The sequence below is a fragment of the Bactrocera neohumeralis genome, chromosome 6 (assembly GCF_024586455.1).
Source record: "Bactrocera neohumeralis isolate Rockhampton chromosome 6, APGP_CSIRO_Bneo_wtdbg2-racon-allhic-juicebox.fasta_v2, whole genome shotgun sequence".
NCBI classification, from domain to species: Eukaryota; Metazoa; Arthropoda; class Insecta; order Diptera; family Tephritidae; genus Bactrocera; species Bactrocera neohumeralis.
The window spans coordinates 17,184,393-17,204,773 of NC_065923.1; the positions used below are offsets into that span (position 1 = coordinate 17,184,393).

At 38.2% G+C, this 20,381-nt stretch overlaps 1 protein-coding gene across 1 annotated transcript in view; it reads right to left on the reverse strand.

The window, feature by feature from the left end:
* Positions 1 to 20,381, reverse strand: part of LOC126763632 (uncharacterized) — a 191,733-nt gene that overhangs the window by 96,453 nt on the left and 74,899 nt on the right. The window contains 1 exon segment of the mRNA XM_050481337.1: positions 12,369 to 14,086. Coding sequence (XP_050337294.1) covers positions 12,369 to 14,043 — 1,675 coding nt within the window. The 5' untranslated portion in view covers positions 14,044 to 14,086.

The window sequence follows — 20,381 nt, forward strand, 5'->3', positions numbered from 1 at the left end:
AATTACAGGAAAAATAACTTAAGGGGGTATACTATTCCAGAAATAAAAAAAAAAATATTTTTTTTTTTATTTTCTAAGTTTAACTATTCAAAACACCCAAAATTTTATATGCGTTTTTCTCGAAACTGTGTTTTTGAAGTCGGTTGACAAGATCTCGAGAACTAATCAACCGATCTTTATGAAATTTTACACAGGTCTTTGAGATACAATTCTTAAAGACTTGGACAAAGGTTTTTTTTTTGATTACAACTACTTGAAAAAAAAAATTTGGAAATTATCACTGAAATTTTCATTTTTTTTTATAAAATGTCTGCCAAAAATCTAATTTAAAGATTTTTTTCCTTCATCCAAGTTCTTAAATTAAGACTTTTTTTAATTTAAACACGTATTTTATTCACTTTAAATGTTCCTGTAAGGAGTTATCCTGCCAACGCGGGCCCATCTCTTTTCCGAGGGATCAGCGGTAATGACGTCGCTATGGCCGAGTTAAAAATATGTTTTTCCGAAATTTTCAGAATTTCTTTCTTAAAAGTGTATGTTTGTAACAATACAAAATTCTAATAAAATATTTAATTTTTAATGTAAGAAAAAATTATTGGAAAAAAGACTGCTTTTTAACCCGAGGAAACCCATGTAACACCTTAATTTAGTGTTTAATTATGACACTTTATAGGTTTTCGGTTTCGTAAGGCAGTGGAAGTGGACCAATTACGAACTCGTACATTTTTTTTTTTGCTAAGGAACGCGCATACCAAATTTCATCAAGCACGTTGCAAGAGTATAAAAATTTATTAAAAATAAATAAAAAAAACTTTCACATGACCAATTATATGAAAAAAGAAAAGATGTTGCTGTTAACAAAAAAAAAATACAAACAACAACAAACAAAAAATCTTAATGTGAATCACAAACCCAAAAAAATAAAAAAAAAAAAAAAAAATAAAAAAAAAAAAAAAAAAAAAAAAAAAAAAAAAAAAAAAAAAAAAAAATAAAAAAAAAAAAAAAAATAAAAAAAGCGAGGAAAAAAATCGGGGCACATATTCTAATTTTAATGCCGAAATATATTTTTGTATATTTTTTAATTACCGTGCCAAATGGCTAAGCAATCAGAACGGACGCCAGACAAAAAGACGTGTCATTTCCTCCAGCCCTCGCAGTTAGCACCTAAGCCACACACTCGCAAATATTTCAAAATCAACACTCGTCTATACCTAAATACAGACTCGTGAGCTAAAAAACTTAAATGAACTTCCACGAAAATTCAATTTGGCAATACGTGCGTGCTCATCGTCAGACGGCAGAAGAGACGAACATTTCATTAAGTGTCAATGCTTGTTCGTGGCATAAAATTTTGTAAAAACTTTCAAACTTTTTGCACGAAATCAGAAGTCTTTTAAATAAAGAAAATGCTACCATTTAACAAGACTAATGGACGCGATGTTTCCAAGCGAAAAAGTCAGAGAAATAAAGCAGTTTTGTTGTTGGAATATTTTCGGAAAATTATGAAAATTTTGAGTTTTTTGACGTCAGCAAGTAACCATCAGTCAACATGCGAATGTGATCGCCACTCTGCTGTGAGTGTTCGTTTTGGCGGCTGGCAGCTGACGCGAATACACACACACACACACAAAAGCTTGTATTATTGATCGTGCCCCACTGGAAAGAGGACAACATGTGCACGTCAAATACAACAAAAGCTATTAAACAGCGGAAAATGATGATAGCAGCGACTGTGTCATAGACGACGCCTTGTTCTCGGGCTAACATTGCGGCAAGCAGAAATTTGTCATGTTCAACGAATTAGGCAAATATTAGCCATTCATTTCATTGACATGACTAATGAAGAAGAGAAATCAGACAGAGGTTATCATATACAAGTGAGAATAATATAGAAACTATATTTAGCAGAAGATTCAAGTCGCCAAAATAGGAGAAGGAGAAGGTTAAAAAACTTATCAGACACCTTCCGACGAAGATGATAAGATTGATGTGAGTGCCAGGCCACAGTGGAATCACAGGAAACTGTAAAGCTGATAAGCTAGCAAGAAAAGACGGCCTAGAACCGCTATCGTTAGCATGGGAGCGGGTCGGTGCTCCCGTATAATCCTGTGTTCTATTACCAGATAGCTGGGCTTCGCGGAAACTTGGCCTGCGCTGGGCCATCATCGGTACATGCGCTGTCGCAAAAGCCTTTTGGCCAAGACCGATCGCAAGAGACCTACTGATCTCTTTACCCTCAGTTAGGCTACTCTCTCCCTAGTTTGGGGCTTTTAACGGGCCATTGTCCCTATTGGCGTCCATGCAGGGAGGCTGGGAATTCTACCAAACACCATCTGCCGAAGCTGTATGAAAGAAGATGAGGTGGAAACAACTCAACACTTCCTTCTTGACTGACCCGCGTTTGGGAGGTCAAGACTTAAAAGTTAAGAGCACATACCTTCAGACATCCCACCGAGCTGGCGGGAATGGAAATTAAACGCCTGTGCGCGTGTGGCGACTAAGCGTTTTGCTATTTTATAAGTTCGAACACAACAGTTCTTCTATTCTATGGCCTCACAAAGGACTACATATAGTAGGCCACGTGCGATCTTTGATCAGCCATCTAACCTAACTTAACCTAACCTTCCGACGACAGTCGCTTATGTGCACTGAAACAGACAGTGATTTGTGACCAACCAAAGGCGATCAAATTGGACACATTCCTCAAAGTTACTTAGGGAATGTTTACTTTCACTGCAACAACAACAATAACAATAACTTATGAGGAACGTATCTGTGAAAGCCACTCTTGGTATACAATAGATCTGATGTTGAGTACTCAAGTCCAAATATTCAGTAGCTGGGAGCTTGATAGACGTTGATAGAATTCGCCCTGTTTCGCAATGTAAGATAAAGATATCAGGATAATGGATAAGGATATCAGGAATTCGGTTGAAATTGTTTGAGTAGTTTCTGAGAAATAATATTTCATATACAAGTGGGTTAAAGTTATATAGATTTATCGGGCATGTTCCGATGACAGTCGAGTATATGCGATTGGAATGGGCACAGATATTTATGCGGCCACGGACTGACAACTCGTTCAAAATGACTTAGGGTATGATTTTACAACAGCAATAACACAACTTGTGAGTAACGTCTCTGTGAAAACCATGACTGATACATGTAAGCTTAAACTTTATATATTTCTGGTTAAACCCGCTCCGAAAAAAGAAAGCGGAGAGAAAAATTTAATGTCTTGGCTGGTTTTTCTCAATAAATGGTTTTCAAAAGTAAAAGATTCGCCAAAAAACGAGGAAAAATTTCAGAATATTTTGATATTTTTCGTCATAAACAGAGAACTTAACTTTCAAAACCGACGATGTTATAGTTATCACATGGGGATTGTCTCCAAAGTTTGATGGAAACGGAAAAAAATTTAATTTTTAACCAAAAAACATTAAACCAATATTTTTTTCTTCAGTAATACTCAAACGAAAAAGAGCGTCTTCAATAAAAAAAAAAAACAAGCACAAATCTTCAATAAATATTATTTTATAAACACATCTCTGAACATGGGTATATGAAACTCTACAACAGCTTCGGAAAGTGAAATTCACAACGGAAGCGCTTTAAGCGACATCTACCGTTAAAAATAAGTGAGCAAATAGCTTTAAAAGCTCAATAGCAAATATTAAACCTGCCAAACTGTTATACTGTACATAAGAAAAACTCTCCGCACTCACACAACAACACTTGAACGATGCAAAAGCTTGTTGAAAAACCAATGAGAGAACAAAGAGCGCGTGTAGAGTTGTTACACATACACACAACAGCTCAATGCACACGTTTAGTTGGGAAAAGAAGCCCGACAAAGCTTTTAATTTTGTCTCTCAAACAAACAAAGTAATAACAACAAAATTAATGCGGTGAATAACTGTAATAAATGGAAAATTATTGTTAGTGGCAAAGCAAGGCGTGGGTGGGCGCGTCAAGTGGGTGGAAGTTAGAATAGAAGGGCGCTGCTGCACGAAAAATTTGATGGAAATCAATACAAAAACAAAAATCTATACACTAAATTTTGAAAAGAAATTGTTTCATTATCTTCCTCGACTGCGCCCTCATAACACTCACGTTTATTCTAATTTTTTATTTTCTTTAAAGAAATTTATCAGCGAACTTTTATCTTATCAAATTGGATATTATCGCCGCTTTTTATGACTTGCACTGCAATGAAGTTGTTGTTGTTGAATTTATGTTGCTTTAGAAATGTAAAAGTTTCAAAAATGTTGAGCAATAATAATTTAATGATTGTTGAAGAGAAAGTTTTAAATTTTCTTGGCTCAAGCCAGTTTATATTTTACATTGACCTTGAATTTACTTTAATATTTTATTTAAGTTTTTGAGTGCTTCGAAAATTGAAAAGCCAAGTTTTTATAACTAAAAGTAAAAAATCGAAAATATAATATTTTTAAATATTTCCTTATTTATTCAAAAAATAACTGATTGGTGTGGAAATGTTCTCTCTTCCCAAGATTTGAACTCTTCGAATTCGATTTTGGTCCTAATATCGCGACTTTCAATCAGCTTTATTCACCTATTTTTGACGTCATGCATACGGACAGGTTTAGAACTCGATGAAAATATCATTGGTTTTATTTTTTTTTACATCGATAGCACTTTAAAGCAATCGATTGTTTTGCAGTAAGGTATAAATTTTGAAAATAGACTTTCAAACCCCTTTATAAAATACATATACGGACAGTCTTTATAACCAGACACCTTTCATAACCGAACACCTCTCACAGCCGAACACCTCTGATAACCGGACACCTCCCATAACCGCTCACATTTTATGAATACAACGTTTTCATTATTAATTTTGTACAAAACCGAGTTATATAACCGGACATGATACCTTTCCAATGACCGGACATGAAAACGTTCCAATGTTCTGAACATGGACACTACTTTGGTAATATTTTATTCAAATTATCTCTGATAAACTGACAGGATTTCATATAATGTTATTAATTTTTGGTGTTTTGAGACAGTTTTTTTTTTACAATGAAACGTAAAACCATCACAGCAAACCGCTTGACTTGCACTGGGGCCTCAAAAGAAAATATGAGATAATTGTCATTCATTTACACTTGGCGGACATTGGCTTGCATTTATTAATTCAGTAGAAATATAGCTCTGAGATGCAGCTTCCAACACTAAGAATTAATTTTGAACACTCGTTTTTGCTACGTCCTCTTATATGGACAGCTGCCTTAACCGGACAAAAACACTGCGGTTGTCCGGTTATGAGGAATTTTTCTGTATATACATATACATATATGTATATGTACATATGTATATGTATTGGGTCTATAACTATATATATTCGGGTAGTTTGCCAAGAGATGGCGCGATCATGATTATTATTCCATTCTTCAAATATTCCGAACATGCGTTAAAGAACTAAGAGTTAGAATGCAGCTGTTTCAGTATACATACATACATACATATGTCATTCATTTTAAACGTAAACCACAAAAAATTTTTCACACAAATATGCCCAACTTTATACCCGAAAAAGTGTTTTAGCGTGGAGTTCTTCTTCATAGCATTCATATGAAGTAAACCTCAGCCGTAAGTCATCGCTTTTCGGTGGAAGTTTATGGTGAAAACGCCCAACTGATCAATCTTATCGAAAATGATTTGCAAGAATTTAAAGTAATGATTTCGGCTTAGAAGACGAAGAACGTAGAGGCTACCAAAAACTCGATGAAGATTGTTGCCAAACTCAAGAAGAACTCATAGACGATGTGGGAGTCAGTCAAGCAGCCATTTTAAAACATTTAAAAGCAGTCGGATAACTACGAAAGCGAGGAAATTTGCTGCCATATGAACTGAATCCGATAGATGTTCAGAGACGATTTAGAATGTCAGAAATAATGCTTGAATTATACTAAAGGAAGTCGTTTCTGTAACGGATTCTGACTGGTGATGGGAAATTGATGCATTAAAAAAAAAAAAAACATGTGAAAACCTGGTTAACCAGCCAAATCATTGGTAAAGCCGAATAGCCATAATAACAAAGTCGTCCGAATGGATCGAAAACACACCAGCTCGGAGAGTATTTGACGCAGTACCCGCCAAGGCAAGCACAGGAAAAGAAAGAGCTCCACTCGGTTGGAGAGACCAGGTGAAGAAGAACCTGGATGCACGTGTAATCTCCAATTGGCGTTAAACCTCGAAAGAGAAGAAAGACTGGCGCGCTGTTGTAAACTCGGCTATAACCGCATTAGCGGTGTCAACGCCAATAAAGAAGAAGAAGAAGAAACTAGTATTCTGCATTTGATGGAATCATCTCCAATTAGCGCCAAACAGCGAAAAGGAAGAACGACTGGGACGCTGTTGTAAATTCGGAAATTAACCGCATAAGCAGTGTCAACGCCAATAAAGAAGAAGAAAAACTAATATTCTGCATTTGATGGAATCAGAAAGGCCGTGCTGTATTATGAGCTTCTGAAGCCGAAAGAAAGCATCAATGAAGAACACTACAGACAATAACTAATCTAATGGAAGCAAGCGATTGCGGAGAAAGTCCGGAATTTGCAACCAGATATGACAACGCTCGACCTTATGCTACAAGGCCGATTAAAATAAATTAGGAAAACAGCTAATAGCTCAGACTTTGTCCATTCTGACTTCTGATTTGTTGAGGTCAATGCAGAATGCACTCAGCGGAATGCGATTTTCAGCAGGACAAGGTATCAAATATTGGCTTGAGTCATTCTAGGTCGCCAAGCGGACGAATAATTTTTTTTTTTTCGCAAAATAATAAGTCTAAATAAGTCACTAAAACAGTTTCTCAATTTATTTTATTCGAACTCAAAGTTCGTTCCTCTTAGGGATCCATTTTCATATTAACTCACACTCGAACTTCAACAAAGCTTCCAAAAACCTTATTGAGCCTACCAAGCAGAATATGAAATAATATTGTCTAATAACAGGCCACCCACATAGCATACCACCATAAAAGCCAGCAACTTCAATATTCATTCGAACAAACATTTTTTTCAAATGCAAAGTTCGAAAACGAAGCTTTGAAATATTTCAAACAAAACTATATTTAATTTTTTTTAATTAAACGGACACCAAGGAAATATACTCGCTATACACACGCTATACCATAAAGAATAATTGTATTGAAAATCCTTTTTACTTAACAATAACAATGCAGACACGCTTTATAGCCTAAGTCGTTATGTAATCGCTGCTTTCATTTACCCATACACAAGTATGACTTTGGTTACTTTCATTTATACAAAATATTTTGCTTTCATACATTTGTGCTTGCGTCTCGTTTCTCTCAGCCTACCCACAGTCAGGATATAGCTTTCAGCTTACAATGTATTTGTAGTAACGCAAGCAAAAACTTTTAATAACATAAGCTTACGGATAAATGCTGGCGATCACACACACAAGCACGCATCAGTAGGCTTCCAAATAAATATATGTACATATATATACTTGTATATATGAACGTGCATATATAATGTTAAGAGATATAAAAACTTTGTTGCCACAATGTAAATATTTATATGAGTAATGTACAAACATACATACATATATGACATATGATACAGTTACTCTGCGTCTACGAGGGTCAAACGATAAGCGCGAACTTTTTTACACTGAACAGGGTTAACCACGAAGTTTGTAACAACTATAAGGAAATATCGTAGAAATATCGAAGACTTTACGAAGTATATTATACTACGGACAAAAAATAGTAAGACTTTGTTCATAATTTTAAAACTCTTACTTTATTCTTCAGAATTTATGTCGTCCGCTTAAAGTAATCCCCCTTGGCGCAAATACATTTGTGCCAACGTTTTATTCAATCCTTGAAACAGTTCTTAAAGTCAATTTCCGGAATAGCCTTCAATGCACTTAGCGTTTCACGTTTAATGCCTACAATTGACTCTAAACGGTTTCCCCGGAGCGGTCATTGGAGTTTGGTGAATAGCCAGAAGTAACACGGAGCTAAATCAAGGGAATACAGTGGTTGCGGCATGATTTTGGTTGAAAATTTGGCGCAAAACTCAGCAAGAATCAATGCAGTATGCGACGTGGTGCGAAAATCAAGAGTTGTCGGCCCATAATTCCGGCCTCTTTTTACATAATAACTTCGTGCAAACGACGCATAACACTCAAATGTCGTGTTTTTCAATAAGAGCGCTACAAAAGTTTTTAAATAAAACAAAAACGGTTTGGGATATCAATTAAATTCTTTATTCCTGTGAAAGTACATTCGAAGACATTATGTATGGAACTCGATTTCGGACATGTTTGAACCCAATTTTCGACGAGTTTCAAGCATAAATCGCACGATACTGCTGCAATTTTACGTTCGATATTCGTACGAAGTTCATCAATCGTCGCTGGCTTGTTGGTATAGACCATAGACTTGACCTAACCCCACAGGAAATAGTCTAACGGCGTCAAATCGCACGACTGAGGCGGCCAATTGACTGGGCCATTTCGTGAGATAACACATTCATCAACCTTGGTTTTAGATAAATCGATTCTGATATTCACTGTGTGGCTTGTGGTGTCGTCCTGTTGGAACCACATATTATCCAAGTCCAAGTCATCCAATTCGGGCGAAAAATAGTCAGTTATCATTGAGCGGTAGCGATCCTCATTACACACAGTAACGTCTCGATCTTGAAGAAGTACGGCCCAATGACAACGCCGGCCCATAAACCGCACCAAACCGTATTTTTTTCGGGATGCAATGGTGACTCATGGAGTACGTGTGGATTGCTGCTGACCAATAACGCATATTTTGCTTATTGACAAAGCCATTCAGCCAGAAAGTCCGGATCATTTTCAAGTTGTTGCTCAGCCCAATTGACGAACATGCGCCGATTTTTGGTGGTCAAGCGGCTTCGGTCCTTGCGTCCATTTGATCTAGTAAGGATTTAGGCCAAGATCTTTTCGCAAATTCGCCACAACGACGTCACAAAGCTTGAAAACGACGTGAGAGAGACTTATGATTCTCAATTGATTGAGACTACGGCCACTTCTTTGTCTCACTGGCACGGGAACATTTTGTACTGTGCCTGTAGATTCAAATTTTTCCACTAGACGCTCAATTGTTGATCTGACAGGACGATTATGACGACCATAAATTGGGCGCAGCGCTCTTAAAGTTGAGGCCACTGACTCCGAATTTCGCTAGTAAATTTTGATAATTTCGACTCGTGGTTGAATCGTATTTCTTTCCATAATGAAATGGCAAACCTTACTAAAGAAAAATTTCAAAAGAGCGGGGGAAAAAATAAGGCGTCGTTTGCTGTTCTGAACGGTCTACTTTTGTAGCGTCCCTATTGAAAAAACCCGTTAGGTGGAACTGATCTAAAATCAAACGACTGATCGGTTTAGTTTCACATTTAGTTAAAACACTTTATGGTAACAAATTTGGAAAAAAATCAAGTTTCAGTCGTACGCTTTCTACTACTTTCTACTTGCCGCTGTTCTTCCGCTAATAATTCATCGGAGAATGGAAATTTTGCATTTTTTAATTTTTATGAAACCTAACCTCAAATTGTTTTTCGCAGTGTACAGTGCAATGCACGCTAACTGGCTGTTGTATGCATGTGTGTATGTATATGTTTGTGTAAAAAGCGCGAATGCTTAATCAGAAACGCATCATTGCAAGCGGCGGAATTCTTAATCTGGCATTAATACAATTTTCAACAACACACAAAGCGCGACGCAAACATACAAACGCACATAACATATAAATGTATGTATGACTATACATAGGTCTGTATATATAAAGCCTGTGGTCGAACGTGTTGAAGGTGGCTCGACAAGTGCACACACACATGGGAGACCAAGCACGGGACCGCGCCACCAGCGAGTGACTAGAATGACTCGGAGCCAGTGAATGCTTAATCAGAAGTTAGGGACAACAATCGGTGCGATTATATATACACATCCATATATATATTTACAAAGAGGCAGTGAAGCCGTTTGGCGCTTTGGATTTGTTATTGCATTACAGACATGCCACAAAAGCTGGCCCAAAATGGGAAAGAAAAAATTACAAATCAAACTAGCACCCCGAGAGCGCGCGGCGGACAAAGATGCCGCTCCACACTCGACGGCTGCATTTGAAATGGGCATTGTCGTTGTCATTGTTGTGTGGCTACTGTTACTTTTCATCGTTTTATTGCCATTTTTTCTCCATGCGCATGCAATTCTCGCCTGTTGTTAGTGTTGTTTTTGGTGTTCGTGTCGCTGATGTTGAAATGATGTTTGACCCATATTGGAATTTGTCTGCTCGGATTGCCTAACCCACCTCCTCCTCCTACAACAACAGCAACGGTGTCTGGACTCACATGCGCAAAAAAGGGCCGCACCGAACAGGCGGATATTGAAAGGCGCGTTGGAGCCATGTGAGGGCGACGCACGGGTGGGTGAGCGCATGCGAGCGGGCAGGTAGCATTTGTGAATTACAATGAATTACCTATTTCTATGTCAACAACAGCGTGCCGTGCCTAACAATTGTTTGTAAACAAGTTCGTGTTGTTGGGGCGGCGCGAAAGCCGAACGCCGAAAGCCGCTGTGGCTGCAGTGACAATGTTTTAGTCGTCGTCAGCTACCGCGCTGTAAGGTGCTTGAACCCAATGGATGTGCATATGAGTGAGAATATATGCTCGCAAGAGCTTAGACTTAAAATTATGTCATAAAGCGGTGAGGTAAGTATATTTTTAGACTTTTTATGGTGGGTAACCATAAATGGCACGGACACAATGTGTGCAATGCGAGGCGACAAGAGGGCCACTGAAATAAATACGGCTACTAGTGGGGGCTTGTGTATGGACAATGATGGTCTATTCGTGCCATTTGCAGACACTTTGCGGTATTTTATATTCTGGACTTTTCCAAGACTTAAATATAAAAATTTTAGTTGGAAGATTAAATCGATAACTCACAAAGAATTCCGGGTTCACAATTCTAACGGATGTTTTTTTGGCTACCCAGAGGATACTTGGTCTAAGACCGGAAGCTGTGTGATTGAGAAGCAAAGTTCTCAAGATCAAACTCTACAAGTCACTCATCATCACCGTCTTGCTATATGGTCTAGAGCCATGGACGAGGACAACATCTGATGAGTCGGCGTTACGAGTTTTCGAGAGAATGATTCTGGCGATGATATATGGCGCATTAGCAACGGCGTATACCGCAGTCGATAGTACATAGTTCAGCGAATTAAGAGACAGCGGCTACGCTGGCTAAGTCATGTTGTCCAAATGAATGAAAACACTCCAGCTCTGAGAGTATTAGTCACGGTACCCGCCAGGGGAAGGAGGTGAAGACCGCCACCCCGTTGGAATACCAAGTGGAGAAGACCTGGTTACACTTGCAGCCCCCAGTTGGCGACAAGCGAAAAGGAAAAATGACTTGCGCGCTGTTGTAAACTCGGCTATAACCCCGCAAGAGGTCTCTACGCAAGTAAAGAACATAGAAGGAGATATAAGAACTCGATTTTGATATACACTATTGTGGTTCTTTATCGGCATTTCCGACAAATGGCCAAATTCTCGGAGAGAAAATTACGTATTCAAATTTTCAAATCGATACCTCAAAAACTGTGGAACTAGTTCGCGTATACAGCATCAGACGGGCGTACAGATCGACGGATATGGCTAAATCGACTCGCTGATTTTATATGGTCTCCGATATTTCTTTCTAGGTGTTACAAACTGCCGGTGCAATACGAAGTAGTTTCTGTGTCGTTTCGGTACCGTCGACAAACCGAGGTTTCACTGCTACATAGCAAACACCAAAGGACAATCGAAACTGTGGACTAAATCGGAGAACCTGCGGCGAAGAAGTCGAAAACTATCCTATTTCCTGAGGATAATCCTTCAAGCGTTTTGAGGACATGATCTAAAGAACACGACTACGGAGGTTATAACATAGCGAGCTCGAGCAATGGGATTTCAGCTACGACGTCATGGATCTTAAGAGTAATTCCTTAAAAGTGACATGTGAAAATAGTCGGATAAAGGTTTCTGATGCAGTGAAGAAAATAGTAAAATTTATCAAATATTAACAGACGGCATATTCTAACGGAACTTCTACAATGCCACGCTAAGCAAGAACTCGATGTTATACGGATATTACAGCACTAAATGAAGTGATTTCGGATATAACCAGAGGAATATAATCAAATTTGAAGGTAGACCTACGTTTGCGAGCTGTTATTTTTTGTTTCTTTATGGACAATTCCTCTGTAATTGCGCGGTTTCACTACCAAAGTACGCGAATAGTACATCTATTAAAAATGTGTATAAAGAATTCAGTGCACCACTCACCTTCGTTATCGCTGCGACGTGTACGTGGCATACTGTTGTAATACTGCTGAATTTCCGATTTCTCAGTCGATTCATTCTCCTGCTTCTCATCCTCGGTGTAAACCGGTGAACAAGGACCGGACGATGCGCTGGCGGCTGGCGAAGACGATGTAGCCGAATTAACACTACCACTCAGCCCGTTAGCGCCACCACCTAGACTGTCTACTGAACCACGCTTTGCGGCAACCGCGATATATTGGAATGTAGCTGAGGTGGGTGAAGATGGCGTCAGCCGTTCTTCGCCCTCAATGAGATCAATGGATTTTTTACGTGGCTTCTCGGGTGGTACTGGCGCATTTGACGAAATGGCAGCAGCGGCGGCGGCTGCAGCTTGTTGTTCATCTAGTAGTGAACGCTGTAGAGCTGCGGTGACAGCTGCCGATTTGGCAGGTGGCGGCGGTGGTTGAGACGACACATCGGGCAGCTTTGTAGGCGAACGTACACGTTCCGGATTGAATTTAACCGGACTGACGTTCTTCGGTTTGGCAGCTGGTATGGGTGGCAATGGTGGCGATTTGATGGGGCTACCAATTTTATTGGTACTACGCGGTTTTATTTCCGGTGGTACGACTGTATGACGTACCGGTGGACTGGGTGGATGATCCTGCGGTTGCTGATGCTGTTGAGCAGCCGCTAAGATAGGTGAACGTAACTGTTCCATGGCGGATACAGCCGAGTTGGCAGCATTGGGCTTATGATTGGCATTTGGAGAGGCCATCGTTATGGCAATATTGGCATTATCCTTTTCCCGATCACGCTCTTTATCACGTTCACGATCTCTATCTCTGTCTTTCTCTTTTTCGCGCTCCTTTTCCTTCTCCTTCATCTGTATGGCCGAGCTGGAAAAGAGCGTGGTGCCGGGCACGGTGCGTATGATGTCACAGCGATTTTGATCGCTATGCGTACGATTTGATTTTGTTTTTGTAAAATGTGAAGTCCACTTCTTTTGCTTTTCGATTAATTCGCGTGAATTGAATTTACGTTCCGGTTTCTCCGGCTTATCGACACTACCGCCACCGGCTGAGAGTATGGCACTCACACCGCCCACCGATGGACCACTCAACACACCGTCTTCCGATTTGTGACGTGCTATATTGTGATGTAGTTTCGCACCCGGTTCTACGATAAATTTACTGTTACTCAGCGCCAAACCACCATTCAGCTGTGGTGGCGGTGCACAATTATTATTATTCGCCAATGAAGCGGCCACATTACAACCGGGTGGAAATGGTGAGCGTCGTTTCGGTGGCGATATCGAACGATCTGACGAACGCGACGACGAACGATCCGAACTATTACCTTCGCAGAGATTATCGTCACGCGAGCCAGAACGTGACATTTTCACATTCGAATTTGAATTATTCTCTACGCCGAGCTTCTCGAAGAGGGCTCGTGCATTATTGAAACGCGCCGAATGTGATTCAGTGCGTACAACGGTGGCTGGTATGCCGACTCCACCACCTCCGGCTTGTTGTTGCTGATTAGCTGCGGCGGCAGCGGCGGCGGCAGCAGCAGCAGCAGCAGCGGCTGCGGCGCTTAACTGTTCGACCGGTTGTATTTCGATGGGTTTGCGCTGGAAGAGATTCGCAATTTGCGAAACTTTACCAACTGGCGTCGGATGTATGGGTTTCTCCATTTTGGCTGTGAAGAGTTAGATTCAATAGCGTTACGAGAGTCGTCTGAAAAGAGACAAAACAGGTAAAAAATATATTTATTTTTTATTAAATACACAACAAATAAATAACACTAAATTTTGAAAGCTTCAAATATCCTAAAAATCCTTGTTAAAAATATGTTTTTTTCACATTCTACAAAAACTGATAGATTGAACAAGCAATATGGCAAAGCATCAGTAAATAAATATATTCGAATTTTGAAATCCTTGAAGAACTCTACAACATAATTCTTGAAGTTTCAAACTCTTAAGACAGTGAAGAAAGGAAAAATTTAATATATTGACGAATTCTAGTGAAGATTTAAAATAGCACCCTGAAGCGATAACAGACTAAGTAAGGGGTTTCACTCTAAAACAAGGCAACAAGACCGGCACATCTAGGAAATACATTGTATTAAAATAACCGTTATGTATTATTTTCAGGATTTTATTACTTTCTCGAAAAAAAAATGGTTTCCTTCTAGATCTAAAGCAGATACAAGCAAATTTCTCTAGACGCCTCATCTGGATTATACGGTGGGTGGGGAAGTATATGAAAACATAAATTGATCAATCAAAAGCAAGTCGTTATAAGAAAAACTTTTTTATTTGACGAAATATCTTCATGAAATTTGGCATGGTTAATTGTATAAGGTAACAATACAGTCTCCGAACAAATTGTTCAGACCGGACCACTATAGCGTATAGCTTCCATACAAACTGATCAATCAAAATCCAAGTCCTTATAAGGAAAACTTTTTTATTTGACGAGATATCTTCACCAAATTTGGCATGAATTATTTCCCAAGGCAACGGTATAATCTCCGTATAAATTGTTTAGATCGGACCGCTATAGCTTATAGCTTCCATACAAACTGATCAATCAAAATCATGTTCTTGTATGGAAAACTTTTTTGTTTGACGAGATATCTTCACGAAATTTGACATGAATTATTTCCCAAGGCAACGTTGCATAATTTCTGAACAAATGTTTCAAATCAGACCACTATAGCATATAGCTGCCATACAAACTGTTCGATCTAAATCAAGAAAAAAATGTTTTTATACCCTTTTATGCCATAAGAAATATATATACGTGTGAGGGGTATTAGTTCAGCTTCAACTACAATTCAGCCGAAATTAACGTTTTTTCCTATTTTCGCTTTCTTAGCGACATATTTCTCATACACTTAATTAATACATAAACCTTATCTCAATAGCTTTCAAATATCCATAAAATAAATGCAAATTCCCATCAAATTTATACTTAAGAAAAAACTAATTTGGAATAAAACTATATACCTATGATATTATATAAAACTATATTCCACGAAGACACCCTTTATTGACCAGACTATTAATATGGTCATGTGTTACGATATGCCTTTAAAGAGATTACAAGCCAAATTACCATTTTGATGGAGTAGACTTTCATTTCTCCCAAACACCAACACACAAATTAGTTAAAATAAATTAAAATAATATAAAATTGACAAAAAACAAAAATAAAATATTCGTTGAAGAAGAGTTTCACTCTCTCAATGCCAATTAATAATGACAACACTTTTACTTCCGATGGCACCCGCACAACAACAACACTGACAGACGTTTGCGATTCGAATAAAATTATACCGATCACGTTTCAATGACTGTTGTTGTTGCATAAAATCAAGCATTGACCGAAATGAACCGTCATTCTGCGAACACAAACCGAAACCGAAATAGAGAGGAAAAGACCAATAACGTCGGCCAAATTGGAACTTCCACTTGAGCTTGCGCTTTCGTTGGCTTTTTTGCGAAAGTTGCTGGTTTTGTTATTATTATTGTTTTTTTTTTTTGTTTTTGTTTGTGTTTTTGAAGGTTTTAGCGCAGAAATCGAAATATTTCACTTAACAAGTTCCGCCTCGGCCACGGCAAGTGTTCAATTGAGCCGTTTTAGTGCACTACACCTGTGTCGTGTGACTGAACGATGACTGAAGGCGGTGGCGGTGAACGCCAAAGACGTAGGCACCAATGCTGGTGGCGGCGGCGTTGTCGATATGATGAGATAGCTCACGAACATTTTTTTGCGATTTTTCCCTTTTTTACTGACGTGTGTGTACCTACTACTTCGTGTACAACGCTATCACTTGTAAATACATACCGACATACATACAGACATACAATTACTGTTATCGATGCACATGTACATGAAATTGATTTTTATTATGAGGTGTCCATGAAAAATGTGTATATATGCATGTGTGTGCATGTGTAGCAGTATAAGGCAAGAGGTAAGTGCGAGTAGGGACAGGGAAATGTCAGAGACACGCTGAGCGAAGTAAAAGAAAGTATGAAAATGTACGTAAATTGCAAGCGAATAAAAGTGTTAAGCGAAGTGTAGGCGAATGAGAATCACAAGCGAGCATTTCCATAGAATCGCAATAAATTATTAACAAAAGGAGAAAAGGAAAAGCCATGAAGATATAACAACAACTGTTGCAGAAGAGTAATGTGAGAACATGGTCACTTAAGCGATTGTGTTGAGCGCACACGCGAAATGAATAACAATGAGCGTATCAAATATCAATTCTTGTGCTGAAAGCTCAGCAAAATCAATTAAGAAAATTTATAAATATATGTGTGTTTGCTATATACAGGTTATGTGCAATGAAATAGAAACACTATAGAAAGTTCATATATATTAGATTATTATTCAAGTAAGCAAAAACATCGTCAAGTAGGACACCGCAGAGCAACCTGAAGAGATTTAAGAGCTGCCATTTCAACCATAAAAAATAAGGATTTGGTGTGGTTTGCGGGCCGTTGGAATCATCGGTCTATATTTTTTCAAAAGAACATAACATAACATAACATTGAGAACATAGCCGTCAATAGCGTCGAATCGTCGAATAGAAATCGCCATGATAACCGACTATTTGATGCCTGAGATTGAAACTCGTGATCTCGGCGACATTTGGTTTCAAAAAGACGGCGCCATTCCCACGCAGCACATCAATCAATAGATTTATTGAGAGAACACTTCGGTGAGCAGATAATTTCATGTATTGGTCCGGTCGATTGGCCACCAAGATCGTGTGATATCACACCGTTAGACTTTTTCCTGTGAGGACATGTAAAGTTCAAAGGCCGCTTCGACTCAGGCCCTGGAGAAAAACATCGCGGGTATCATTCGCCAGTTACCAGTCGAAATGCTCGAACGAGTCATCGAAAGGGAAGGATCATCCGCGGCCAACATTTGAAAGAATTAATCTCAAAAAGTATATGCCAAAGACTGTTCTCTCAAATGATAATAAACATTCTCCATTAAATTTGAAGTTTCTGAGTTTTTTCTTTAAACAAGTAGGGATCCCCGAAATGGATCACCCTTTATTTGTTAATAACGGTAAATTCTGAATAGTAATCAGAACCTTTCTCTCGAAAACTCGTAATACCGCCGTCTCTTCAGATGTCATCGTCCATGCCTCCGCACCCCGATATAGCAGGTCGAGGATAATGAGTGACTTGAAGAGTTTGGTCTTTGTTCATCGAGAGAGTGATTCTGCGTTCGATTTCGAGGTTTCGAGCACCCAGTAAAGACGCTATATGTTTCGTGTTAAAAATTAAAGCAAATTGCAAGAATTGGACTTCGAATTGCTGGCACCCCCAAGCTATGTATAATGCTGATGTGGCAACCAACGACTTTTTCTTAATCTCAGACTCCAAAAGAATGCCCGTTAGGCAAAACTTTAAGTCTTTTCGACTTCAAACTCTTTCAAACTCTGATTTAATTGCAAAACGTGCAACGATAACAGTTCTAAATTATTCCATAACATTCTTTAATATTATTTGAAGTTAACTTTCAGAGAACCAGTTATGCATTCATATTTAGTAAATTCATTTTCTTTCAGAGACTTCAAATAATCTTATATTTGCTACTTTTTTAATATTTTCTTCATTTTTGCTGCAATTTCACCGCGGATCAGATATAAAAGTATATACATATATCCAACAACAAAATTGGTTTATTTCCCCATTTTAAGGGACACCACCTGTATGCCCTCCCATATTTTCATACTCATATGTAGATTAAACTTTTGTGTGTCTGCCTGCCGACGCTGAATTGCAGACAAGAGAGTGTGAATTGGCGGCAGAATAAGAAATCAGCAGTTGACGCTGCCGGCAGCCAACTTTAACGCACCCGTGATTTGTATGTAAATAAAAACAATAATTTCTCGTTGATAACGCTTTAACAAGAAATGTACAAGAACACGAAAATACACAAACACCCACACCACAAATGAAAGAACACGACGAAGCAGACAATATTCCACATATAACTTTAAAACAACAACCGAAGTGAAATTGAAGCAGAAAAGGGGGAAAATTAGAAACATCGCGAATGTAAGAGAATGGGAAGCCACTGAAGAAAGTAGTCGTATTTGAATACAAATTAATTAGTAGTAATATTTTAGTACGATGTAAAGTTTTTTATTCAAATATTGTGTTTTTGAAAGACATAAGACAAATAATGCTATTTTACAGATATGAATATAGCTTATATATAGTAGTCTGATCTGAACAATTTCGTTGGAGATTATACCGATATTTTAAGCAATAATTCTTGCCAAATTTCGTGACGATATCTTGTCAAATAAAAAAGTTTTCCTATATGGACTTGATTTTGATCGTTCAGTTTGTATGGCAGCTATAGGTTATACTGGTTGGATCTATACAATTTCTTCGGAGATTATGCCGTTCCCTTGGGTAATAATCCTTGCCAAGTTTCGTGACGATATCTTGTCAAATAAAAAAGTTTTCTATACAAGGACTTGGTTTTGAAAGATCACTTTGTATGACAGCTATATGCTATAATGGTCTGATCTGAACAATTTCATTGGAGATTATATCGAAACCTTCAGCAATAATCCTCTCCAAATTTCGTGACGATATCTTGTCAAATAGAAAAGTTTTCCATACAAGATCTTGGTTTTGAACGGCTAGTTTATATGGCAGCTATGTATATGCTATAGTGATCCGATTTGAACAATTTCTTTGGAGATTATACCGCACCCTTGAGCAATAATCCTCTCCAAATTTCGTGACGACATCTTGTCAAATAGAAAAGTTTTCCATACAAGATCTTGGTTTTGAACGATCAGTTTATGGTATATGAGAGCTATGTATATCCAATATTCGGGTCCAATATTGACGGTTTCAACAAATGAGCAGCTTCTTGGAGAAAAATTTCAGATCGATAACTGTAAAACTCAGGGATTAGGTTCGCGTATATGCAGACTTACGGACATGGCTACATCGACTCAACTCGAGACGGTGATCATTCACACATGTAATACTTGTTAGGGTCTTCGAAGTTTTCCTGTAAGTTTTACAAACTTCATGTCAAATTTCTTAATCTACGCCGTTCACGGTATAATTACATATTAAAAAAAGTAAACATTAAAGTAGATAATAATGCCGACATAATAAAGTCGACGAGTAGACTTGCGTCATACGTTTTAAAATAAAACTGTAGATACAACAGAGAAAAAGTTGGAAATATAGAGAGAAACAACAAATAATATAAAGGAAATTATAAAAAATTATAAATTTTCCAAACCCACCAATATGTTTCCACGACAAAAACCGTACGCCGCATACTTTAAGAACACACTTTACACCAATTTGACTATTTCAAACCACACAAAATACGCAAATTATTATTTCGAAAAACGACCGGAGAATTGTTGTAATTTCGCGCAAAACACTTTTTGATAGCAGAAATAACTGTAATATTGAACTACATATATTAAGTATGTAACTCAAAATCGAAATATATTCAACACTGCCGGTAAAAACCGAATGAAACGCGAGACGAACGATCTTTAAACAGAGAAGAGAAACCAGCAGCTCCAAGTGCAAGCGCACCTAACAAATGTGTAAGTTTGAGAAAAAATACGATAAAAAACAAATTAATAATAATTTAGTTAAACGTTGGGACCGTAACCGCACATTCCCGTAACGAGACTGATTTGTTCTAGTCGCGTTTGTCGTCATAGCAGAATAACGTGAGCCATTCGCTCATGTATGTATTTTACTACAACAACCGTTTTGAGTATGTAAACAAGAAACGCTTTTGTTTCGTTTCTCCTCAATTTGAATATGAAGAAACGGTACCGCCGCGCCGTCGAGATAAAGCCGACTCATAGTTTGCGATTATAATTTTATCTTATCTCGCCGTGTTTTATGTTAGTAGGTGGCGTCTTATGATCGCATACGACGATAAGAAAGTAAACAACTTGAAGAAATTGAAGGTGTGTTAGTTAATATGGAACTGGAGA